This window comes from Mustela lutreola, chromosome 4 (genome assembly GCF_030435805.1).
Source record: "Mustela lutreola isolate mMusLut2 chromosome 4, mMusLut2.pri, whole genome shotgun sequence".
NCBI lineage: Eukaryota > Metazoa > Chordata > Mammalia > Carnivora > Mustelidae > Mustela > Mustela lutreola.
Genome location: NC_081293.1, coordinates 148,719,615 through 148,746,949, shown reverse-complemented (window position 1 = coordinate 148,746,949; position 27,335 = coordinate 148,719,615). Strand labels below are relative to the sequence as shown.

At 35.0% G+C, this 27,335-nt stretch overlaps 1 protein-coding gene across 3 annotated transcripts in view; it reads right to left on the bottom strand.

Moving 5' to 3' along the window:
• SP4 (Sp4 transcription factor) overlaps positions 1-27,335 on the bottom strand; it is an 87,116-nt gene that overhangs the window by 11,840 nt on the left and 47,941 nt on the right. For 2 of the 3 annotated variants that reach the window (XM_059171325.1, XM_059171326.1), the window contains exons 4-5: positions 26,516-26,744; positions 18,507-18,706 (exon numbers count right to left, since the gene is read on the bottom strand). In XM_059171325.1, the coding sequence (XP_059027308.1) occupies positions 18,507-18,706; positions 26,516-26,744 (429 nt within the window). The remainder of the gene's footprint in view (positions 1-18,506; positions 18,707-26,515; positions 26,745-27,335) is intronic. The other variant, XM_059171327.1, reaches the window with a different exon arrangement.

Below are 27,335 nucleotides of genomic sequence, written 5' to 3'. Positions count from 1 at the left end.
CCCAGGGCAATGGATAATATTTGGGACAAAAAAAATAAAAAGACTAAACAAAAAGCTTAAAAGGAAAAACTGGGAGATAAAATATCCATAGTGGCTTTACAAAGTTCTGGCATACTCCCTGGAATCTAGATGACCACATATATGCTTTAAAGCTATGAACATGCCCAGGAAAGATTTGAGAAGCCTCAAACTCTCGTGTGTGTTTAACGGTTGAGAGTGTGCATAGGCAGGAAGTGAAGGCTAAGGCAGAGTTGACAATTGTCCAAGTGCTGCCAGGCATTCCAACATAAACACAAAACCTCTCAGCAAGAGGGAGAGATTTACTGATCCAAGATATTTAAGACTATCTGCAGAATATTTAAGAATATTTGCAGACAGGATAGCTGAATACATCCCAAACTGATGAAAAACAATGTACACATCTAAGAAGCTCAATAAACGCCAAGTAGGTTAAATGCAATGAGATTAACACTGAGACTTATAAACTGCTTAAAGTCAAAACCAAAGAGAATCTACAAACACCAAGAGAAGTGATACATCACCTATGAGGGACTGTCAGAGAATAGCACCTGATTTTTTACTGGAGCTCATAGAGGCCAGAAGCAGTGGGATGATACAAGATGAAAGGAAAATCTTGTCAACCAAGAATTCTACATACAGCAAAACTATCTTTCAAAAATGAATAGGGGTACCTCAGTGGTTCAGTCAGTTGTGTGTTTAACTCTTGATTTGGCTCAGGTTGTGATCTCAGTGTCATGGGATTGAGCCTTTATTGGGCTTCTCACTTGGCAGGGAGTCTGCTGGAGATTCTCTCTCTCCTTTTGCCCCTACACCCAGTGCCTGCTCGCGCGCGCACTCTCTCTCTCTCTCTCATAAATAAATAATCTTTTAAAAAGATGAGAAATTCAGACATTCCCAGATTAATAAAAATGTTAAGAATTTACTGCTAGCAGATTTGTACCTAGATTATTTTAAGATGTGAATTGTAATCCCCAAAGCAGGCAACTAGTAAGAAAATATTATATTATTATTATAGAAAAACAAGGGGATTAAAATAACACATAAGGAATATTTAACACCAAATGCTAGTAACAGAGAAATAACCGAATAAAAAGAAAACACCTAGAAAACAAATATGAAAATAGTGTAAGTCCTCATCAGTAACTGCATTAAATGTGAATGTATTGAATGTTCCAATTAAAAAGCAGAGGCTACCAGAATGAATTATAGAAAAATATGATCCAATTATACATTGTCTAAAAGAGGCTCACTTTAAACTCATCAAGAATAGGCATAACAGGATGGAAAAAAGAAACACCATGCAAAAAAGAGCTGAAATAGTTATATTAATAACAGACCAATATGATAAAAATAGTTACTATAGACAAAAACACTTTGCAATGATAAAGACTCACTCCATCATGAAAACATAGCAATTATAAACATATATGCACCTAACAACAGAGCCACCCAAAAAACAACCACGAGAAACAAAACTGAGAGAACTGAAGGAAGGTAGACAATTCTACAATATACTTATCCTTCTCCTGTAATCTCCATTTCAACTGATAGTAGTTATCACTGGCACCTACTATTTCTTTTCTCCCGTTTAAAAAATCACCAGTCCTGTCAATTTTATTAACATTATCATTTCTTGATCTGGTTGCATATATTCTTACAATTTTTGTTCTAGTTAGGATCTCGACAACAATCACTGTTGTCCTTACTAAATGGTCTCAAAACTATTCCTTATAAATCTATTCTCCCTACAAGTACCAAATGGTCTAAAATAAAAAGATGACCAATTTGATTAACTGCTGAAAACTGTCAGTGGTTCCCCATTTCTTAAGGCTGTGGAAAAAACAAAATTAAATAGTTCATAACATATAATGGTAACTGACTCCCACCTACCTTTTTTTTTTTTTTTTTTTTAATCTATTGTCACAAATACTATGTATGGTTCCAAACACGTGTTTGGACATGCATGTCCTGACATATGATACCTTCTTTTTGTAGGAATTGGATTCTAGCTCAGAATAAAAGTTTTGACTCTGATCTACCTACCAGCCATGTAACTTTGGGCAACTTCTCTTTCCAATTCTCAGTTTCTTCATTTTTAACTAGGAATAACAGAGATACTTATTTTGTGTTACTGTTCAAAGGATTAAATGAGAAAATGAATGAAAAAAAAAAAACATTTAGAAAAATCCCTACACAATGAAAGGACTCAGAAATGTTAGCTGTGACTGTTATTGCCTGTCTGAATTTGTTCACTCTACTGCTCCTATGGCTCATTCTTACTCATCACTAATAACTCAACTTGTCTCAAGGAACTAAGTCTGGGCCTTAGTAAAAAAATCAATCAGCCTCCTAAGATTTCAGTGTAGGCTTTATTTATAAAATGATAGTGTTGCACAAAATCATTTTTAGGAATTCCTCTGGCTCTAAATACTATTACCCTTGGAAGAGTTAAGAGAAGTGCTGTATGATACTGAGGCATATGCAGAAGGTTGGAAAGAAACTGGTTTTGGATTCTCAAACAAAACAAAACAAAACAAAAAACAAAAACAAAACAAAACAATCCCCTTTCTCCCTTTTCACATTAGAATGTCTCAAAAATGAGTTTGTCTCTCACTTTAAAACAGGTTTTAACACTTAAAATAACAACTTATACAAAGTAAAATTATTATTTTTGGGACATGGCTCTATGAATTTTAACAAATGTATTAAATCATTTAGTCATCACCAAAACAAAAATATGGAAGTTGCTATCACTTCCAAAAATTCCTTCATGGTATCTCTTCATGGCTGAATTCTTTTTCCCTTATGCCTTAGACAATAATAATTATTCTCTGTCTCTATGGTTTTTTTTTTTTTAAAGATTTTATTTATTTGACAGACAGAGATCACAAGTAGACAGAGAGGCAGGCAGAGAAAGAGGAGGAAGCAGGCTCCCTGAGGAGCAGAGAGCCCGATGCGGGGCTCGATCCCAGAACCCTGGGATCAGGACCTGAGCCGAAGGCAGAGGCTTTAACCCACTGAGCCACCCAGGTGCCCCATGGTTTTTATTTTTCCATAAACTGTCATATATGAATGGAATCATACAATAGATAACCTTTTGATGCTGGGATTGTTCACCAACACACCTGAATTTCATCATTGTGGTTGTAGATACTAATAATTAATTCCTCTAAGTTGGAGAGCAGTACTCTGTTGTATAGATATATGATGGTTCACCAACTGGCCCTGTACACAAAGGGAAAGGAGAAAACACCTCTTTTGGTAGGTGGAAATTTTAACTTGTAAGAAAGGGAATTTTAACTTACGAGAAAGGAAACTTACTTAAGAGGCTTGTTTTGAATAGCCACCAGATGAATATATCTCTACACCTACCTGCCAAATCTAAAAGTTTACACAGAGGTCTTAACTGGGTTCAGTCACATACACTGTCTAGACAATTTCAACATCTTTCTCTCTCAAGGCGTCATCCTAACATCTCCCATTATGGGAAAAGTGAGCAGAAAATATATTCCAGGGACAGAGGAAGGGGTGAGAAGCCTCGGATTATCCAGATCCAACTTGCAGGTCAACCAGCAGTCAAGTCTGCTGGATTACCTCTTTCAGCAACATACCACAGTTCTTAACCATTCAACCAGTTGAAGAATATTTGGGTTGTTTCCAATTTGGGGTGATTATAAGTAAAATCTGCTATATATATTCATTGCTTTTTGTGTGAATATAGTTTTTGTTTCTTTGGGGTGAATACTCAGGAGTGGATTGCTAGGTCATAAACTGAGTATATGTTCAACTTTTTAAAGAAAATTCCAAAACGTTTTCCAAAAATGCTGTGCTACTTTGCATTCCCACCAGCTTGGCATTCTTGCCAGTACTACTACTTTTTTTTCCCCCCTTAAAGATTTTATTTGACAGAGGAGAGAAAGAGATCACAAGAAGACAGAGAGAGGGAAAACAGGCTCCTTGCTGAGCAGAGCCCGATGTGGGGCTTGATTCTAGGACCCTGAGATCATGACCTGACCAAAGGCAGAGGCTTAACCCACTGAACCACCCAGGTGCCCCTTGCCAGTACTTCTAATTGTCAGGATTTTGGTGTCGTTTTTAATTTTGGCCATTTTAATAGATGTGTACTGATATTTTATTGCAATTTTAATTTGCATTCCTCAAATAAGGTGATACAAAGTACCTTTTCACATGCTAGTCAGATATATGTCCTCTTCTGTCCTCTTCAGTGAAATGTCCATATCCTCTGCCAATTTTTAAAAATTGGGTTGTTTACAAATTGCTGAGTTTGAGAGTATTTTATATATTCTGGATGAAAGTACACTGTCAGATATATTTTTTCATTCTCAGTTTGTGTCTTATTTTTTCATTTTCTTAACAGATCTTTAACAGTTCACGTATTTGTAGTTTTTATCGAGTCCAATTTATCAGTTTTTCTTTTCTGGACTGCACTTTTGGCGTTGTATTAAAAATTCTAGCATACCCAATGTCACAAAGATTTTTATATTTTATTCAAAAAGTTTTATACTTTCAGGTTTTAGTCTAGTAATTTTGAGTCAGCCTTTGTAAAAGATACAAGGTATGTAGCTCAAAGTTCTTTTCCTGCATGTGGCAATTCTTCCAAGCCATTTACTGAAGAGACTACTGTTTCTCCATAGAATTACTTTTGCATGATATGTATGTGAGTCAATTTCTGAATTCTCTATTTGGTCTTATCCATGTGTCCTTTTTTTCACCCAAACCTCTCAGCGTTCTAATACTGTAGCTTTATAGGAAATCTTAAAATCATTGAGGGTCAATCAACTTTTTGTATTTCTTCAAAACTCCTTTGACATCCTGTTTTGCCTTTCATATAAATTTTATTATCGGCTTGCTAATTCTACAAAATACTGCTATAATTGTGAGAAGGACTACTATACTGGATCTCTATATATGTATCTGGGAGAAGGGATACCAAAACAATACTGGGAATCCACTAACATGGTATATGTCTACATGAATGTAAGTCATCCTTAATTCTCTCACCAATATTTAGTTTTCAGTATACATCTTACATATATCTTGTTAGAGTCCCAGCAAAGTGTTTGATTCTTTTCATCCTATTAAAAATGACACTATTAAGCTACTCGTATCCAGTTGCTCACTGCTAGCATAGAGTAAAACAATTCATTGTGTACAATAACCTTGTATTTTGCATTCTTGCAATATTGCAAACACTGATTAGTATGAACAGCTTTCTTGTAGATGCCAGGGTGTTCTTAAATAGACAACCAAGGTGTCTGCAAATAAAGACACTTATTTCTTTCATTATAATTTAGGTTGTGTCTTTTTTCTGCTTTATTGTACTAGGTAGGACTTCCAGGACCAGGGTTAAGACAGTGATAAAAATCTGTCATCTTGCGGGACCTGGGTGGTTCAGCCAGTTAAGTGTCCAACTCTTGATCTCAATTAAGGTCTTGATCTCATGGTTTTGAGTTCAAGCCCTGTATTGGGCTCCATGCCAAATTAAAAAAAAAAAATCAGACATCTTTGCCTTATTCCTGATCCTATGGATAAGTATTAGGTCCTTCATCAGTAAGTATGCTAACTGTAGTATTTTAACAAATACCCTTTACTTGGTTATAAGGTTATTATCTTTGATTCTTAGTATGTGAGAATTTTTATCAAACTAAATGCAGATTTTCCCAAATACTTTTTGTATATATATATATATTTAAGTAATCATGTGATTTCTTTCCTTCTCTTGTTCATATGATAAATTACATCAACTGACTGATTTTAGAATCTTCAATCAACCTTTCATTATTGGAATAAACATAACTGAGTCATGATACATTATTCTTTAACTATTATTACTTTTTTTTAACTATTATTTTACTTTTACTATTCTGTTTTTACTTTTTTTTTTTAACTATTTACTTTTTACTGTTACTACTGGACCTGGTTTGCTATTCTGTGGAGGATTTTGAAATTTGTATTTATGAGAATACTGATCAATTTTTTCTTTTTCCCTAGTAATGTCTTTGTCTGGCTTTGGTATCATGGTAATGAGGCCTCATAAAATAGTTAACAGGTGTCCCTTCATTTATTCTCTAAAAAAGATTGTGCAAATGGGTATCATTATTACTTAATAAAGAATTTTTCAATAAAACTATTCTGAGCCTATGGTTTTTTTTATCCAAAGTTTTTCACTGAAAGTCAGTTTCTTTAATAGATATAGTACTATTGGCTAATTTGGTCATTGAAGGAGTTGGTCCATTTCACCTAAGTTCCCTAATTCAGAGTGTAGAGTTATTCATAGCATTCTTGTATTATTATATAGTCTAAAGACCCTAGTGATATTCCCCTCTTCCATTCCTGGCAGAGATTGACAAGTTTTCTTGACAGTCTAGTTAAAGACTAATTCTATCTTTTCTAAGAAAAATAGATTTTGAGGGGCGCCTGGGTGGCTCAGTGGGTTAAGCCGCTGCCTTCGGCTCGGGTCATGATCTCAGGGTTCTGGGATCGAGTCCTGCATCGGGCTCTCTGCTCAGCAGGGAGCCTGCTTCCTCCTCTCTCTCTCTCTCTCTCTGCCTGCCTCTCTGCCTACTTGTAATCTCTGTCTGTCAAATAAAATAAATAAAATCTTTAAAAAAAATAGATTTTGATTTGATTTTCTCTACTAGATTTTTCTATTTTCAATTTTATTTATTTGTCTTATTTATAGCTGCCTAACTTCCTTTTGGCATTTAGTTTGTTTTCTAGTACTTAAGATAGAAACTTATTCTACTTAAGAGTAAGTTTCTGCTGACTAAGGGATGCCTGGGTGGCTCAGCTGGTTAAGTGTCTGCCTTAGGCTCAGGTCATGATCCCGAGTCTTGCACTGGGCTCCATGCTCAGTGGGGAGCCTGCTTCTCCCTCTGCTTGTGCACTCTCTCTCTCCCCATCCCTGGCAAATAAATAAATAAAACTTATAAAAAAATTATTGACTAAAACCTTTGTTACTAATAAAAACACTGCCACAAATACCTCCAAGCACTGTCATACCTATAGCCCACAAATTTTGACACATCTTCATTTAGTTGAAAATATTTTCTAATTTCCCTTAAGATATTCTCTTCTGACCCACAAGGTAAATCAGAAATGTGGTGGTTAATTTCCAAAATTTGGAACTCTCAGTTATTTTTGTCACTGACTTCTAGTTTAATTCTATTATGATCTGAGAATATACTTTGTATGATTTCTTTTGTTAAGATGTAACATATAGCATAAACATGGTTTATCTTTGAGAGTACTTTGTTGCAGTTGGCTTGAGTACTCCATGAATGTCAAATGGGGCAAACTGATACTGTTCTATACCCTTTTTACTTTTCTGTCTACTTGTCATATCAATTACTAAGAAAAGAGTATCAAACTCTGCAAGAATACATGTGGATTGTTTTATTTTATCTTTTAGTTCTGTCAATTCTTGCTTTATATATTTTAGGGCTCTGTGGTTAGGTACCTATTATAATTAGAATTGTTATAGCTTCATGTAAAGTGAGCCATTCCATTATAGAATGACTTGTCATAGCTAGTACTTTTCACTGTTCTTATGAAGTCTATTTTGCCTGTTATAGTAACATAGTAACTTCAGTTTTCTTTCAATTAGCCTTTGTCATGTATTTTTTTCTACCCTTTAAAATTTATCCATATGATAATATTTAAAGTGCTTTTTTGGGTACACAATATATAATTTGTTCTTTTTAAATGCAATCCAACAACCTCTATCTTCTAATTGTTAGGTTTAGACCACTAACATTATATATAATTACTGATTTGATTAGATTTAAGTCTATTATTTTGTTTTCCATTTCTGTCCTGTTTTTCATTTTTGTTTTTTCCTTCTCTCCTTTCTTTTGGATTATTTGAATATTGTTTAGCATTCTGTTTTAATTTATTCCCCCTTCCCCCCTGAATCTCTGTATTTTTGGTACTTGATAAAGGAATTACAATATATATATTGTAATTATATTTTAATTATATTACAATATTATACAGTAATTATATTTTAATATATATGTAATATATATTTTCACAGTACATATATACTGTGTTCTGTATTTTTACACTAAAATAAAGCTTTTCAACCATACGGGTTTCATTACTCTTCCTCCTTTACTCTGTATTTACCAAATATATTATATTTGCATAACATTGAAAATCTACCGCTACTTTAAATATATTTTTTAAAAGTTTAAGCACAGAAGCGCTTGGGTGGCTCAGTTGGTTGGACGACTGCCTTCAGCTCAGGTCATGATCCTGGAGTCCCACGATCGAGTCCTGCATGGGGCACCCAGCTCCATGGGGAGTCTACTTCTCCCTCTGACCTTCTCCTTGCTCATGCTCTCTCTCAAATAAATAAATAAAATCTTAAAAAATAATAATAATAAAAATAAAAATTTAAGCACAGCAATAATAGCCTGCTGTATTTACACAGGTAGTTGCCATTTATTTTGTTCTTCCATATTAAATTCCCAATTTCCCTCTGGTATCATTTCCCTTCAGCCTAAAAAACTTTTTTAGCATTTCTTTTTCTTTTTTTTTTAAGATGTTATTTATTTATTTGACAGAGAGAGAGAGAGAGATTCCAAGTAGGCATAACAGCAGCAGGCAGAGGGAGAGGTAGAAGCAGGCTCTCTGCTGACCGGGGAGCCTGATGCAGGGCTTGATCCCAGGATCCTGGGATCATGACCTGAGCTGAAGGTAGCCACCTAACCGCCTAAGCCGGTTTGGAGTAGATCTGATGACAAGAAATTCTGTTTCTCTTCATCTGAAAACCCTTTGTTTTGCCTTTCTTACTGAGGACACTTGCACTAGATATAAAATGCTGAGCTGGCAATTCTTTTCCTTTTCTGTCCTCCACAGTTTCTGAGAAGAAATGATTCATCATTCAAATTTGTATTCCTCTATACATAATGTGTCATTATCCTTAGGCTACTTCCCAGATTTTTTCTTCTTCTTTAATTTTCAGCAGACTGATTTCATGTATCTGGGCATGACTTCCTGTCAATTCCTGTTTGGGATTCAGTAAGCTTCTTAAATCCATAATTTACACCTAATAGAGGACGTCTAAGCTATTATTTTGTCAAATATTTTTCTACATCAATCTTTTCCTCCTTTTCTTCTGGGACTCAAATGTCACTAATTTTGTAAGTACCACAGTTGCCTGAGACCCAAGTAACGTTTTCCCCCTGATCTTTTTCTTCTTTGGTCTTCAGACTGTATAACTTCTAGTTATGTGTCTCCAACTTCAGTGACCCTTCTATTACCTCTATTTGCTCTTGAATACATATAAGGAATTTTTAACTTTGTATAATGCATTTTTTTTCATTTCCAAAACTATCATTTAGTTCATTTTTAGAGTTTCAATTTTGCTTCTGAAAATTTGTCTTTCTTTTTATTTCAAATATATTTACCTTTACTCCATGGCTGGTGGTTTTAACAGTTGCTTTATAGTCACTGTCTGATAATTTCAACACGTGGATCATCTTGACACTGTCAGATTTACTTGGGTTCATATTATGTTGAATAATTTGGGGTTGTATCCTAGACATTCTGGATATTATGTTGCGGTAACTCTGGTCCTGCTAAAGAATCTTCTGGGAAATGTTAAGTTTTTGTTTTAGCAGGTAATTGACCCATTCAGTTTCAGATTAGTTCTATCTTGTCTTCTTTGGGCATGAGTTCCAATATTAATTCATTTTCAAGGACTCTGTTATGCTTTGTTTTGCTCAGCACATGCTAGCAATTAGGTGATGGTTTATAAGAGAGTTGAGTTCTTGAAGCCTTTGCTACTGTTGTTTGGTCTGTTCTATTACACGCAGCATGGGGGTGAGCCCTGAATTTTTGTTCCTTTAATGAAATTTGGGATCACCTTTTACAGATCTCTGCAGAATCTCCCTCATGTTTTCTGGCCATAAAGCATTCTTGAGGCTTCTTATGCAATTCTACACATATACATACGACTGCCACAACCTTCAGAGTAAAATGGCAAGAGAAAAGTAATAGTGATTCCCTCACATTCAATGGAAAAGAAGGTTCTGGATTCTTTTGGTCAGAGATATGGGTATTTTCTTGGGTTTTTAGGTGTCCCTGCTGCCACTACTACAGTGGAACATACGAAGACAGCTGGCCTTAGAGCACAGGAGCCTCTTTTTCAGTCCTCTGGCTGGATAAATATGGTGTTTACACTACTATTCAGGGCCCACAGGGTCATGCTGGGAGACAAAGGAGGAAAAAATCCAGTGAAACTCACTCATGTTATGCAATGTTTTATAAGTTTTAACTGTATCAAATTTCTGCAGACTAGAGTAGAGATTATTAAGAAAGAGGATATATCTAGAAGAGAGCTGACCTGTCTTCTATAGAATTATGCAGAAGTCTGACTCAAAATGGTGAGGGGGAGATGTACAACATGTAAGAGTAAATTAAAGTCTGTGCATGGATTATTTATCCTACTATAAAAAATTTGTCAGTATATTTGATGATTTGTATCCAGAGAAATGTGGTCCCACAGTTTATTACTATATTTTGGTAGTTAGGTATCTTGCAGTATAACTCACAGTATTCCTGCCCAGTTGCCTTAAATGAAAGTCACCAGTTCATGAAGCTTTTTCCTTTACTTAAACATAGTTATCAATCATCATTATCAACTTGAATAAAAGCCAAGGACCACTGGATAATTCAGGAAAGCCTACAACATTGGGAAAAAAGCAAGGTACAGAGAAAAATTTACCTTGGAGGAAAAACAAACATTAAAAAAAAAAAATCTAATTGGAAAACTCAGAGATTTTTCAGAGAGCTCCTGGATCTTTACAATGAAAAGAGTATGCTATAAAAAAGAAAACAATAGAAAGCACTCTTGGAAATCAAGAGAAATTTCAAAAGAAATATAAGACTATGTAAAGTTAAGAAATCTCACAAAAAATAAAATATAAAAGATCAATATAGGGAGTTCAACTTACACAAAGTAAGACTGCAAAAAAGAATAGAGAATAAAAAGGGGAAAATGGGAGAGGGTAGACATAATATGGGAGAGAACCCAGAATTGTTTTTTTTTTTTTTTGTTTTTTTTGTTTTGTTTTTTTAAAGATTTTATTTATTTATTTGACAGAGAGAGTTCACAGTAGACAGAGAGGCAGGCAGAGAGAGAAGCAGGCTCCCCGCTGAGCAGAGATCCCGATGCGGGACTCGATCCCAGGATCCTGAGATCATGACCTGAGCCGACCCAGAATTGAAGAGTCCAACCAGTTTGCACAAAAAAATGAAAAACTATGCAACATACATATCTATGAAACTAAGAGAACATGAAGATTAATAGAAGCTCTTCACTTAAAACAAACAAACAAAAAACAGAATAGGAGTATGTCATAAGGACAGAGGAGGCAATCTAAAACAACCGGGGCCCCTGGGGGGGCTCAGCAGGTTAAGAGTCTGCCTTTGGCTCCTGTCATGATTCCCGGGTCCTGCGATGGAGTCTCACATCAGGCTCCTTGCTTGATGGGTAGCCTGTTTCTTCCTCTGCCTGACACTCCCCCTGCTTGTGCACTCTCTAATAAATAAATAAAATCTTTTAAAAAATAAATAAATAAATAAAACAACTTCCAAATGGCCAAAGACAGAACAATTTGAGCAAGAAAATAATGACAATATTGAATTATAACCCCCCAAATAAAATATTCATGGGTCTTTACTAGATTATAAATAAATGATTACATAAACAAATAACTGGGGAAGAAGTTCTTCCTTGTACAAGAATCAAAACTAAAACTGTACAAGCAAAGAGGGAAACAGAAGATGACCTTTAAAACAACAAAGTAATTGCTATAGGCAAGAAACAATGTGGAATGCTAAAAGGAAAACGTTAGAATTTTCTTTTCAGAGAAACAGGATATTTGCATAGACTCAAAGAATTTGCCCTCCCCACCCCGCCCCACACATTTACTAATTACAGTTGTTGTTTTACAGTACATCCATAAATTCTCTGCCACTCCTTCCTCCAGGAGTGGAGCTTACTTCACCGCCCCATTAGTGTAGCCTGGACCTTAGTGACTTGCTTCTACAAAACAGTGTATGGAAAGAAAAAAACAACTTCACTTAGAGACAGGTGGCACACACTAACTTAACCAATTCACCAGCAATAAGACACACTGACATACTTGCTGATATGATGAAAGGAAGAAGGGCAATGATATCTATGATATTCTTCCAACCAACAATTCATAATTCATAATCTCAGTCTAATTATAAGAAAATAAACCTAAACTGGGGGATATTCTACAAAATACCTAACTTTCAAAACAGCCAAGGGTAAGAAAAAACAAAAACAATAACAACAACAAACAGAATAAGTAAAAAAAGAGTAAGGAAATTTCAGATTTACAGGAGACTAAACAGCCATGATAAATAAATGCAATGTGGTATTTTGGACTGAATCCTTGAACAGAAAAAGTATTATTTGTGGAAAAGTCAATAATTTAATTAATAGTATTATACCAAAGTTAGCTTCTTCGTTTTCATAAATTATGTGGATTATGCAAGAGATGTAGTATTAGAGGAAACTGAATGAAGGGAACTCCCTATACTACCTTCACAATTTCTGTAAATACAAAATTATTTCAAAGTAAAAATACAAGTAAGTAAATAAGCTCTTAAAAGTTGAGGAGAAAAAATTAAGTCACCTACAAAAAAGGAAGAACTGTACTTCATGTTAGTAAAACAGTTGCAAGAAAATGAGAGCACACTGCCACTAATATTCTGAGCATCATTTTCAACCTAAAATTCTGTATTAGTCATCTATTAAGTTAAGTTGGAAAGCAATATAAAGACACTTTTAGACCAATTTATTTCCTAGAACTTTATTGTAGGAAGCATTTCAGAATGTTTTCCAGGAACCAAATAAACCAAGAAAAATGAAGGCCAATCTTGAGAACACTGGATCAAAACCAATAGAGCAGGAACAGAAGTCTCAAGATTATACCTATGTAGCAGCCTTAGAGAAGAATCAGGCTGATTAGAAAGCTGGAACTTCCAAAAAAAAGGAAAAATTGGATGGAGCTGATATTATTTTTGAAAACAGCAAAAGGGAGAAATAAAATTAGCCAATGCAAGGGGGGAATAGGCAATTAGCAAGTTCAAGAAAAATGACCAAAGGATATGTATTCACACTCATCACATCAGAGTCATAACGTAACTATTGTTTATTGGTTTTCCACTTTAAGAACTAAGCTACTGGGGTGCCTGGGTGGCAAGTCGGTTAAGGGTCTGCCTTTGCTCAGGTCATAATCTCTGGGGGGATCTGGGATCAAGGCCCCCCCCGCCCCGAAGCAAGGCAGGGCTCCCTGCTCAGCAAGTGAATCTGCTTCTCTCTCTCCCTCTGCCCCTCCTCTCCTCCTACCCCACCTCCCAAACCCGCTCATTCTCTCTCTCTCAAATAGTCTTAAAAAAACAAAACAACTAAATAAAAGGAACAGTGCTTATTGGAGAGAAAGTAAAATGTTTTAACATCAAGAGAAAGAGAAGAGAGATAATAAAATCTATGTAAGAGAAGTTAAGAGGTGAAACAATGAGGAATGAAGGACATATATGCTAGTATCTGTACCACAATCTGTACCACAGAGTGCTGAGTCAAGATCTTGACAGTGTTAGGCTGCAGTCAGGTAAAAAGTCTGAATATCATCAGATGGTGTAAAGTGAGGTACATTCTTTTTTAAAAAAATTAATTATTTTTATTAATATAAAATGTATTATTTGCCCCAGAGGTAATGTCTGTGAATCATCAGGCTTACGCCTTTTACAGCACTCACCATATCACATACTGTCCCCAATGTCCATAACCCAACCATCCTCACCCCACCCCACTACCCCCAGCAACCCTTAGTTTGTTTTGTGAGATTAAGAATCTCTTATGGTTTGTCTCCCTCCCAATCCCATCTTGTTTCACTTTTTCCTTCCCTACCTCCCAAACGCCCCAACCCTGCCTCTTCATATCAGAGAGATCATATGATAATTGTTTTTAAAGTGAGGTAAATTCTTAACTCTCAATGCAAGAAGTCAAGAGCTAGTGTCTACTATTGATAGATCAGTAACAATATAAGCATATTTAGATATATAACAATCATCACAGGAAGAACACAAATGCAAAAACAGTTACAAAATTAAGTATGGTTCTCCTGTGGATTAAGCAAGGGATGGGGCAAAGCGCCCCCTTAAATATTTGTAAATGACATATTCAAAATATATAAAGAATTCATACAATTTAATACCAAAAAAACCAAACAATCTGATTAAAAAATGGGCAGAGGACAAGAATAGACATTTTTCCAAAGACAACATACAAATGGCCAACAGATATATGAAAAAATGCTCAATAACACCCATCATCAAGGAAATGCAAATCAAAACTCCAATGAGTTATCACCTCACAAATGTCAGAATGACTGGTATCAAATAATAATAATAATAATAATAATAATAATAATTGTTGGTGAGGATGTAGAAAAAAAGGAATCCTTGTGCACTGCTGGCAGAAATATAAATTTTCATAACCACAGTGGAATATACTATGGAGGTTCCTTAACAAACAAAAATAGAAATACCATACAATTTAGTAATTCCTCTTCTGGGAAGAAAAGAAACACTAACTTGAAAAGACATATGCTCCCTTACATTTACTACAGCATTATTTACAATAGCCAAGATCTGGAAGCGACCCAAGTGTTCACTGACAGATAAATGAATAAAGAAAATGTGGTATAGGTTGACAATGGAATATTACTCAACCCAAAAAAGAATGAAATCTTGCCTTCTGCAAAAGATGGATGAACCAGAGAACACTATTTGAAGAGAATTGTCCTAAGTTAGACAGAAGATGAATACCATAGGATTTCACCTGCAGGTGCAGTCTGAAGAACAAAACAAAAGAACAAACAAAAAAGGGGCACCTGGGTGGCTCAGTGGGTTAAGCCTCTGCCTTTGGCTCAGGTCATGATCTCAGGGTCCTGGGATCAAACCTGCATCAGGCTCTCTGTTCAGCAGGGAGCCTGTTTCCCCCTCTCTCTCTGCCTGCTGCCCTGCCTACTTGTGATCTCTCTCTCGCGCACAAATAAATAAATAAAAATGTTAAAAAAAAAAGAACAAAACAAAACAGAAACAGACTCATAAATCCAGAGATCATACTGGTATTTGCAACACGAAAGTAGGGTAGAAACGGGCAAAATAGGTGAAGGGGATTAAAAGGCACAAACTTACAGTTATAAAGTAAGTCAGTCACAGGGATGTAAAGTACAGCACAGAGAATATAGTCATAACCTTGTAAGTGACAGACAATAACTACTTATTGTGGCGAGCATTTCATAATGTATACAAATATCAAATCACTGTGTTGTACACCCGAAACTAACATATAATGTCCACTATACTTCAAATAAAAATTAATTTTAAAAAGACCCTTAATACTATAACCTCTTTATGATTTAATTTTTTTTGTACTTTTCTTTTTTTTTGAAGTAAGCTTAATGTAGGGCTTGAATTCACGATCCTGAGATTAAGAGTCATGTGGTCTACTAAGTGAGCCAGCCAGGTGTCCCTATGATTTGAATTTTAAGTACCATATACATGTATCATTTGGAAATTAAAACACTTATTTCTAAAAAGCAAAAATATTGGCATTATTTTCAGCAGTGAATAAAAATAACTCATATATTCATTCAGAGTATGTACTGAGTTTCTACTTAGTGTAGTGGTTGGCCTTTAAATAAAACACCATTCTTGCAATGAATGACCAAGTCTTTCAACTAAAGTACTATATGCTTAATCGATACTTATTTGTTTCAAAAGATACTGTTTCATATTCTCTTCAAAAACTTTAATACTTAGAAGTTACTGTATTCTAGTCACTAAAAGTAATTTAAGTATACTGATATTAAGCTTAACTGTTTTCAATGTAACATGTTTACTTACACAGTTTTGTGTATAATTTATTCAAGATGTTTGAAACACTGAAAGTAAGCTTAAAATACATTTAATTCTGAATTGTTTAGGCTTGCAGAAGATTATAATGGTGTGAATCATTAAAAAAAGGAAAATATGCCTTCAAACCATTAATAATTTGGTTTTTAAGTATATGTATATATAAATCCTTGGATAAATTTATTTTGTGTATCTCTATGAGTGTGCATAGGCAATAAGAGAGACTTTAGAGACACTTATTTCTCAAAAAAAAAAAAAGATGAAATCACAATGTGAGGTTCTAAATCAAAGAAAGTGGCAATTTTTCTTGTTTTCCCTAACTTGACCCACTGCTAATCCAGAGTGGAAATACTGCATCCTATCATACCGACACAAACAGCAGAGTATTTTTTTTTAAAAAACAGACATCAACACTGTTATGGGATTAATCACACCAATATCAATGGCTGCCAATATCAATGGTGAGGTGGCATTATTAATGCAATGCCATAAGAAGCCTATTAAAACTTTTTTTTTAAAAAACTAAAATTCTTAGTTTTAGTATTATACAAACTCAGGGATTCAGCCAGTATACTAAGACTCATCTGCCTACTTATTTATGTACATATCAAACTAAACTTTTACTAAATTTAACAACTATTTTTTGTTCTCTGAGACCATTTTCTAATCTGTAAAATGGAGCTATTATCTATCTCAGTGTTACTGTTAGAATCAAAGGAGATAATTTATTTGAAACGTGTGATGCCTAGTAGCTGATCAATACATAACAAATCTGGTTCCTCTTCTTTCCCACATGTACCCTGGTATTAGTTAAAGGTTAAGGTCTAATTAGAAAATTTATCCAAAGCATTAATTTATTCAATAATTAAATACTGAAACTCGAATGTCTATCAAACCCATTCTAAGTAGAGAGGGTAGTTGTTCTATGTAAGACTTAGAAAAAGAGACAAATTTTGCATCTTGCATGCACTTGAACACTCCCTCTCTCTCTTGAATACATAAATAAAATACTTAAAAAAAAAACTTTATGTTCTTGGGATAAGAGAAGATTTCACTAAAAATAAGGAAAACAAAGGACAAAAGAAAATATATATTTGACTAAACAAAAATGTAAAGCTTTCATGTAACAAAAAATAGCAAAAAGATAAAAGACTAGCAATACAGGGGGAAATGACAACATATACATCAGAAAGAAAAATGAAACACCCCCCCCCCCAAAATGAGCAAAAAATAATCAACAAAAACATATATGTAACTGACCAATAAACATGAAAAGATACTTAATCTCATAGATGACCAAGAAAGCTGCTACTTAAAAAATGAGAAATCATTTTAGATAAACAAAAACTTTCTTTTCTTCTTCTCCTTTTTTTAAGCAGTAAGCATGTTTTATTTATTTTTTAAAGAAGGTTCCACACCCAATGTGAGGCTTGAACTCACTACCCCAAGAGTTGCATACTCTACCAAGTGAGCCAGCCAGGTGCCCCAGACTATCAATTTTCAAAGGCTAACAGTACTGAGTACTGATGAACACATGGCAAAGGGGAAACTCTCAGTCACTGCTAGTGAGGCAGAGGTGTAAACAGCCATTTCAGAGATTCTTTAGCAGTTACGTAGCAAAACACATAAATTCTCCATGATCCAATAATTCTACTTCACATACATGTTCACTGTATGTTCACATAATAAAGTGGTAGCAAAAAGCCTAATGACAATTTAAGCAGTAGAGGGAATGGATTAACACAGTATGGTACAGTTACGTAACAGCATACTATATAGCAGTTAGAAAGTACTATAAACATGTATACACATATTTATATGTACACATATATGAACTCAGATCTTAAAACATAATGATAAATAAAATTTTGATACTGTAAGACTTACGTAAACTTTCTTAACACATAAAATAATGTTTTACATATATATCCATCAATAATATATGTAAGAGTATTAAAACTGTACTAAAAACTTATAAATTCATAGTAGCTATTGCCTTTGAGGGGACAAAGATAATGTCAACTTTGTATAATTTGTCTTATTAAAAAATAATATATTAACAGCTATCAGTTCTAAGTGACAGGTATATATTTGTTGTTATATTATCCTTGACACTTTACTTTTCTAAATTGTTAAAAAAAAAAAAAACCACAAAACTAATAAAGGTCACCAATAACATCATAATTTAATTCTCTTCAGTTATTTAAATACTCATAAAAAATAATATATGTGAATTCAACCTGCTAATACACAAGATAAGCAAATGGAAATAAATATACTTCATGTTATATCATTATGTTGATAAACCTAAAAAAGCAGAATAAAATATATCTCAGAAATGAGGTAAAAAACTTGATTTTAGACATTTTTCATAAAATCACTAAAGTGAATTCTTTAATTTGTGTATTACCAAACTGACAGCTAAACTATCCTACAATTTTCATCTAAACACTAAAAAATAAGTAAAATGTACATGCCCTTAAAATAAACCAACTAACCTGTATGGGTTCTTCTATGTCTCTGAAGCTCATCGCTCCTTGTGAATCTTTTGCCACAAAACATCCAATTGCATACAAAAGGTCTTTCTCCAGTATGCCAGCGAAGATGTGCTCGTAGGTGAGATGTTTTGCCATAAACTTTTCCACATCCTTCAATGTGACAGATATGCTGTTTCTTTTTTCCTGGTTCATTACTGCCTCTAACAAAACAAAAACCAAACATTGATTACACTCCCAAACACCAACCTTGTAATTATGGAAAAATAAAAGGGAATCAAGGTTTTTAAATGATGCATATCTGAATGTGTTTTTCAAATCATGATGCTGCAACTGTAGTTAAAAATCAGAAAATTTTCAATTAAAAAAAGAGTTATGTACTAAACCCAAAACTGCTGTGAAAACATGTTTATCCCACAGAGTTCATGTTCACCATGGAATTCATGTTCCTTCCCTAATAGGCTCTTCCCTTGCGGGGGGAAGGGGAGATCTGTAAGCTTTTCAAGACACTTAAAAATTCTTGTCTAAATACCAAAAAGAATGGTAATCCCCATTTAAAAAAGTAAGGTTCAGAGTTTCACTTCCTGCAAGAGAGCATGAAGAGCTCCATGGGCTTACTCCCCAGTGAAAATTATAAAAAACAAAACAAATACCATGTACAGTCTCTGGAAATGGTTCCATGAGCATACAGCACACAAACAAATAAATATTCAAGAAAAAAAGAGTAAGAACAGTGATGGTCTATGGTATTTGAACCAAAACCCAACCCTCTCTCCCTCTGCCCTGTCACCTCCTTTGACATAAAACACTCTAGACTGGTACAACCAAGAGCAGGGTTTCCTCTTCTCACCTCCCAATTGGAAGGGGCAAGACATCAGAATTCCCTCCCAGGAAGGGGCAAGACATCAGAATTTCTCATTCTACTCCCAGTTACCTGTTGCTGAGGTTAAGTTCTGGGCAAGTATGGCTGACAGGTAGGGAACAGGGAACTCTCCTCTCCCGCCCAAACCCAACTCCTGAGACCCTGGCTCTGCCTTAGATAGGGCACAATGAGAGTAGTGCAGTACAGATCATCCTTGACCAAGGTCACTTTTAGTATATAGTAAATATACTTTTAGTATATTCTGTGAAATCAACAGAAATCAACAGAAGCAAGCCAAGAAAACCTGAAGCTACTGCTTCTCCCTTGCCACCAAACACTCAGCTCCTAGAGCAGGGGCTCTCAAGATAAAAATGTGCCACTATCCCAACCCCAAGTTCAGGAGCCTTAACAAAGAGATCCTAGCCAGAGAGAGAACACAGCATAAAACAGAACTCCAAATTTCTTCCCAATGAATTGAATTAATTTGCAAACAAAGTGTGAAAAAGTTTGAGCCTAAGGGCACTCTTAAAAATAGTGGAGACTGTTGCAAAACACAAACGGGAGGAGACTAATAGACACACTGGAGAAACAGGCAGAACTATATAGGCTGGCTAGGTTGTCAGAAAGGAGAAAAGAGGCAACTGGGAGTAGTCCTCTAGAGTCAGAATAAATCTCAAACACAGACCTGTTGATCAGTATGGAGGTTCCTCAAAAAGTTGAAAACAGAGCTAGCCTATGGACCAACAATCATACTACTGGGTATTTACCCTAAAGATGCAAATGTAGGAATCCGAAGGGGCACATATACCCGAATGTTTACAAGCAGCAATGTTCACAATAGCCAAACTATGCAAAGAACCTAGATGTCCATCAACAGATGAATGGATAAAGATGATGTGGTGTACACACACACACAAAATGGAATACTAGGCAGCCATCAAAAAAACGAAATCTTGCCATTTGCAATGAAGTAGATGGGAACTAGAGGTATTATGCTAAGCGAAATATATCAGTCAGAGAAAGACAATTACTATGATCTCTCTGATAGGAGGAATTTGAGAGGCAGGGCAGGAGGTCATGGGGGGTAGGGAGGGAACAAATGAAACAAGATGGGACCACGGAGGGAGACAAACCATAAAAGACTTAATCGTGGGAGTGAAACCATAAGAGACTCTTAATCTCAGGAAACAAACTGAGGGTTCCTGGGGGGTGGGGAAGGAAGGAGAGAGGGGGTAACTGTGTTATGGACACTGGGAAGGGTATTTGCTATGTTGAGTGCTGTGAATTGTGTGAGACTGATGATTCACAGACCTGTATCCCAGACCAAATAATATATTATATGTAATTATGTTAATAAATTAAAAAAAAAAAAAGAATCTGAACAGATCAGTCTGTAGAGTAATATATGTTACAGGGCACTGTTGAAAACAATAGAGCAATCAGTTGACAATTAGCAGAGTTTAATAGCTGGGTGTGGTCAGGGACAGGACTGTCAAAGATTCTTGCCCAAACCACTGTCATCAAGGGTCACTAAGCAAACCTGATTCTGCATCCACTGTGGAGCAACATGCTTGATGGGGGGGGGGGGGGGGCGCGAAGGGGTCTTCACCAAAATAACCCAGCCAGTCACTAAATAAGCAAGTGAACAATAACAATAAGCCAGAGATGAGGAAAGGCAGGGGAAGCAGTACTAAGTTGCTATAATGAACTAAAGGACACCATGATTAAAGAAGCAAAGAATAATAACAATGTCACATCAAATGGAGAATATCAATGAAGAGTTACAAATGATTAAAAAAATGGGAAACTGTGGAGATGAGAAATACAAGTGAAATGAAAAATTTACTAGAGGAACTCAAAATAAGAAATAACAAAAATCCACATAGATCAATAGAGATTATGCAATCCAAAAACAGACGAGAAAAAGAACAAAGGAAAATGAACAGGGTACCTAAGAAATGTGGGACACCAAGTAATGAGTGAGGGAAGCAGTGAAGAGAGGAGGGAGCGGCGAGAGGGGGGAGAGAGGGGGAGAGAGAATGCAGCAAAAAAAATATTCAAAGAAATAATGGCTGAAAACTTATTACTGAAAAACATGGATGTACACATGCAGGAAGCTCAACAAACTCCAAGTAGTGTAAATGCACAGATCCACAAAGAGATACTTTATATGCTAAAAATCCTGAAACCCAAAGATAAAATCTTGAAAGCAGCAAAGGAAAAATAACTCCTCACTTACAAGGGAACCGCAGTAAAAGAAAGAACTGACTTCTCAGCAGAACAATGGAGGTCAAAAAGCAGGGTGAAAACATGTGCAAAGTACTCAAGAGAGAGAGAAAAAAAAAGAAAAACTGAAACAAGAAGGCTCTACCCAGCAAAAACTACCTTTAAAAAATGAAGGTGAAATAAAGATATTCCCAGATAAACAGAGAGTTTGAGCAGACCTGCTATGCAAGAAACTAAGGTTCTTCAGGTTGTAGCAACTGAACCCAGAGAGTAATTCAAATGTACACAAAGAAACAAAAGAGCACCAGCAAGGGTAATTATGTAATTACAGAGGACAGCGTAAGTGCATTATTTCTTGTTTTAGCAGATTTAAAAAGTAATTTTATAAAATAATATGTGTAAAATGTATTGTCAAACCCTTAACATTATAGAAATGTATATATTAAATATTTTTCCAGTAACAGCACAAGGCAGGAAGGTGGGAGCAAAACTGCAGAGGGCTAAGAATATGATGCCAGAAAGGAACTCAAGCATCAGGAAAAAAGAAAAAGTGATAAAATTTTAGTGATAAAACTAACATAGGAAAAGTTATATATACTTGCTAATCTTCTCTCAACTTCTTGCCCCCCAACCCAAATGTCAGAGTTCTTGGTCAAATGTGAAAACACTTGGAAAAAAGTCCTTAGCAACCTCCAAATTATTCTTGGTGATCCTGATAATCCTCTGGCCTCTCAACTTCTTTTAAAGACATAACATTATATTAAGTAACAATTTATAACAATGTTGTTATTGAATTGGTAACACTTATAGACATAATATATACTGTAACAATATACATAATAGTATATAATATATAAAAATAACATCACAAGAAGAAACAAAAGGGAATAGACCTAAAAGAAATAACTTCTATAATTCACTGGAAGTAAATTACTATTAACCTTAAGTTGATTATGACAAGACATACATGGTGAGGTCAAGAGCAACTACTGTGGAAATAACTAAAATAATACAGTGAAAAAATTAACAAAATTAAAATACTACTTTACAAATTAAAGTGCTATATTATATTCACTTAATGCAAAAGAGAGCAGTAAAGGAGGAAGAGAGAAAAAGACATGAGACACAAAAAAACAAAAAGCAAAATGAAAGACATAAATTCAACCATATCAACAACATCTAATGGATTATACAATCCAATCAAAAAACACATTTGGTCAGATTGGATTAACAAAAAAAAAAAAACACCAAAAAATCAACAGGGGCATCTGAGTGGTTCAGTCATGTAAGAGCCCATCAGATTCCTGGTTTTGGATCAGGTCATGGTCTCATGGGCACTGGATTTAGCCTACATCCAGCTCCACACTCAGCCAGGAGTCTGCTTGAAGAGTCTCTCCCTCTACCCCTTCCCTCACTCTCACTCGCTCTTGCTCTCTAATAAATCAATCTTAAAACAAAAAAAACCAAGATCCAACTACATGCTGTCTACATGTGACACAGTTCACACTTAAAGACAGAAAGATACAGGTAGATTAAAGTAAATCAATTAGGCAGAAAAGCTGTAAGGAAACAGAAGACTTGATAAATTGGACCTAACAGACATGCACAAAGCACTCCACCAAAGAGCAGCAAAATACACATTCTTTTCAAGTGCACATAAAATGTTCTCCCAAGATAAATCATACACTAGGCTATGAAATCTCAATAAAAGACAGAAATAATGCAAAGTATGACCACTTTGCCAAGAGAGTAGAAATCAACTATTGGGGAAACTGGAAAATTCCCAGATATCTAGAAATTAAACAATACACTCCTAAATAACCAATGGTCAATAAAGAAATCCATAGTGAAAGCAGGAAATACTTTGAGATGAATGAAGATACATCATACCAAAATTCAAGGGATACATGTAAAGAATACCTAGAGAGAAATTTTTAGCTGTAAATGCCTACATTAAAAAAGATCTTAAATCACTAACCTTCCATCTTAAGACAATGGAAAAAGCAAATTAAATCTAAATAAAGCAAACGGAAGGAAGGAAATAATAAAGAATAGAGAAGGAACTAATGAAATTGAGAATGCAGAAACAACAGAGAAAAATCAATGAAACCAAAAGCCGATGTGACTTTTTGAAAAGGTCAAAACTGAACAACCCTTTAGGTAGACTGGCCAAGAAAAATAGAGAAGACACAATCAGAATCTAAAAATCAAAGAAAACTCATCATCAACCTCACAGAAATAAAAAGAGTTATAAAAGAATACCAAGAATAACCAATAACTGTATAGCAATTACTTAAATAACTTAGATGAGATAGATTAAATTCCCAAAAAGACACTAAGTACCAAGACTGACTTAAGAAAAATCAGTCAATCAGAAAAAACCCTTAAGAGTGAAGAGACTGAATTAGTAGTCAAATAAATACCCATAAAAAAAAGCCCAGGACCTAGACAGTTTCACTGGTGAATTCTGCAAAATATTTAAAGAATTATTACCAGTTCTTCCCAAAATTAAAAAAATAAAATAAAAAATGGAGGGAACACTTCCCAACTCATTCTATGAAGCCCCTATTACCCTTACCAAAAGCAAACAAAGACATTTTAAGAAAACAACAAACCGATTACCCCTCATGAACACATGAACACAAAAATCCTTAACAAAATACTAGCACACTGAAAATAGCAATATATAAATTATATACCATGACTAAGTTGGATTTATTTCACAAATGCAAAAGTACTTTAACATCTGACAACCAATATAACACGCCATACTGACAGAATAAAACACAGAAACTACACGATCATCTCAACTGATGCAGAAAAGCATCTGGCAAAATCCAACAACCTTTCATGACAAAAACACAATGAAGTAAGAATAAAAGGGAACTTTCTTAATTAAAGGCATATATGGAAAGCTCAGAGCTAACATCATACTTAATGGTGAAAGACTGGACCCTTTCCCCCTAAGATTAGGAACAAAACAAAGATGTCCATTTTCACCACTTCTTTTCAACATTATACAATAGGCCTGGACAAAACAATTAGGTAAGAAAAAGAAACAAATATCATCCAAAGTGGAGAGGATAAGGTAAAACTATTTCTATTTGCAGATGACATGATCTTACATACAGAAAAACCCTAATGAGTCCACTAAAAAACTATTAGAACTAATATAAAGAGTTCAGTAAGGTCGTAAGATACAAATCAGTAAACAAAAATTAACTGTATTTCTATAAACTTGCAATGAACAATAAAGAAAAAAGTTCCATTTACAATAGCCTCAAAAAGAATAAAATACTTAGGAATGAATTTAACAAAACAAGTACAGAACTTATACACTGTAAACTACAAAACGGTGTCAAAGGAAATCAGAGATCTAAATAAACAGAGGACAATACTGCTGATCTGGCAATATTCCTCAAGCTGATCTAAAGCTTCCATACCACCCCCTGTCAGAATTCCATCTGCCTTCTTGGTAGAAACTAACAAGCTGATTCTAAAATTCACAGGGAAATTACAACTCTCTCTGTCGCTATCAAGAAAGTAAAAAGACAACTCTCAGAACGGGAGAAACTATCAGCAAATCATATAACTGATAAGGGACTTGTATCTAAAATATATAAAGAGCTATTACAATTTAATTTTAAAAACCTAATAAAGATTCATTCATTCATTTTAGTGAAAAAGAGCACCCAAGCAGGGGGAGGGGGAGAGGGAGAGAAATCCTCAGGCAAACTCCCCACTGAGCGTGGAGCTCCTCACTGGGCTCAATCCCAGGACCCTGAAATCATGATCTGAGCTGAAACAAGAGTTGGACACTCAACTAACTGAGCCATGCAGGCGTCCCACTTTTTTTTTCTTAAAATGGGCAAAAGATCTTAAGAGACATTTCTCCAAAGATATGCAAATGGCCAATGAGCAAAGCACATGAAAACATACTTGACTAAACGACATCATCAAAAAATGCAAACTAAAACCACACTGAGATACCATTTCACACACGCTAGGAAAGCTGTAATCAAAAAGCCAAATTAGAACAAGTGTTGGGAACAACTGGAACTCTCATACACTGCTGGTGGGAATGTAAAAACAGTATAGCTACTTTGGAAAACAACCTGCCAGTTCCTCAAATGGTTAGACTTAGAGTTACTATATGGCTCATTAATTCCATTTGTAGGTATATACCCAAGAGAAATGAAAGCCTATGTCCACACCAAAATTTGTAGTATTTACAGCAGCACAGCAGCCAAAAGGTGGAAGAATTCCAAGTGTCTACCAACTGATAAACAGATAAGTAAAATACTGTGTATCCATACAGAGTATTTGTTATTTGTTCATTTAAAAGAATGAAGTACCAATATCTAATACATGCTATAATATGGATAAAACTTAAAAAATATTACGTTATGTAAATGAAACCAGTCACGAAAAAATCACATACTATGTGATTCCATTTGTATGCATGTCCAAAATGGCAAATGTATAATGATAGAAATTTGTTCAATGGTTGCCTAGAGCTGGGAGGACTGGAAGATGAGGGGGTGAGGTCTTAGGAATACAGGGGTTTCTTTTTGAGGTAATGAAAATGTTCTAAAATTGTGATGATGGGTGCACAGCTATGTGAACATACTAAAAACTAATGAAATGTAGACTGAGGAATTGTATGGTATGTGAATTTTATATCTATAAAATTAAAATTTTTACACAATAAATGAAACAAGAAAACCATTTTAAGAAGTACAAGGTACATGGCAGGTACTCCACTCCTAGACTAGCTCAATTTAATCCCTGTCATAACAACACTGTATCTCAACTTCATAGTACAAAATTAGTGATATTCTAGTGATCAAAGTACACAGCCAATGGCTTGGTTTTAACTATTTTATGCCTTCCAGAGAGATAAAGTTGGTAATAGAGCATTTACCTTCCTTCTCCTTCCCTACAATTAGGACAGGAACAGGCAACTCTTCGAAGCCTCTTGCCAGGCTGCACCTCTTGATCAGAAGCTTGCTGGCCTTGCTGCAAATGCACTTGTGTGAGTTGGTCAGGACTAACAGCACCTATCGTTGCGTTAGCAATTCCTCCAACTGCTACAGTTACAGGAGCTATGGTGGCTTGTTGGACCTTTACTCCATCTTGTCCTTGCTGCTGACCTAAAAATTGGGGGGGAGGGGGAAAGAGTATTATAATGTTTTCTATTTCTAAAGAAAGGATTAAAAAAAAAATTCATGTGGACATTTTTAAGCTAACATATTTGTTCTAATAGTTAATCTGTGTAAAATACAACAGCAAAGGGGTTGATTTTTACTACGCCAATCCTCCTAAATTATAATATTCTCATTTAAGTAGCTCAGGCTGCCTCTGTATCAGGTTGGTGGGACTATACATAAATCATTTAACCCCCTGATGGCTTTACTTTCTCCATCTGTAAAATGAAGATAATAATATTTGCCACCTACCTACCTCACCAAAGTGCTCTGGGAATTCATGAGTTATTATTTGAAAAGCACTCTGAGATCCTCAGATGAAAGATGCTGTAGCCATTTCCACAGTAAGCAACAGACCCATTCACTCCAAGAAAATATAGGAATGAGAAGTTAACTAAACAAATGATTAAGTTTTATAGATATTTCTCATTCCTCAATAATTTAAAATTAAGCAAACATCTCTTTATTTAGGAATCTTTTTTTAATTATGCACAGTGAGTTAAGTAGTTTTTTAAAATGTAAAACCATCCATGATTA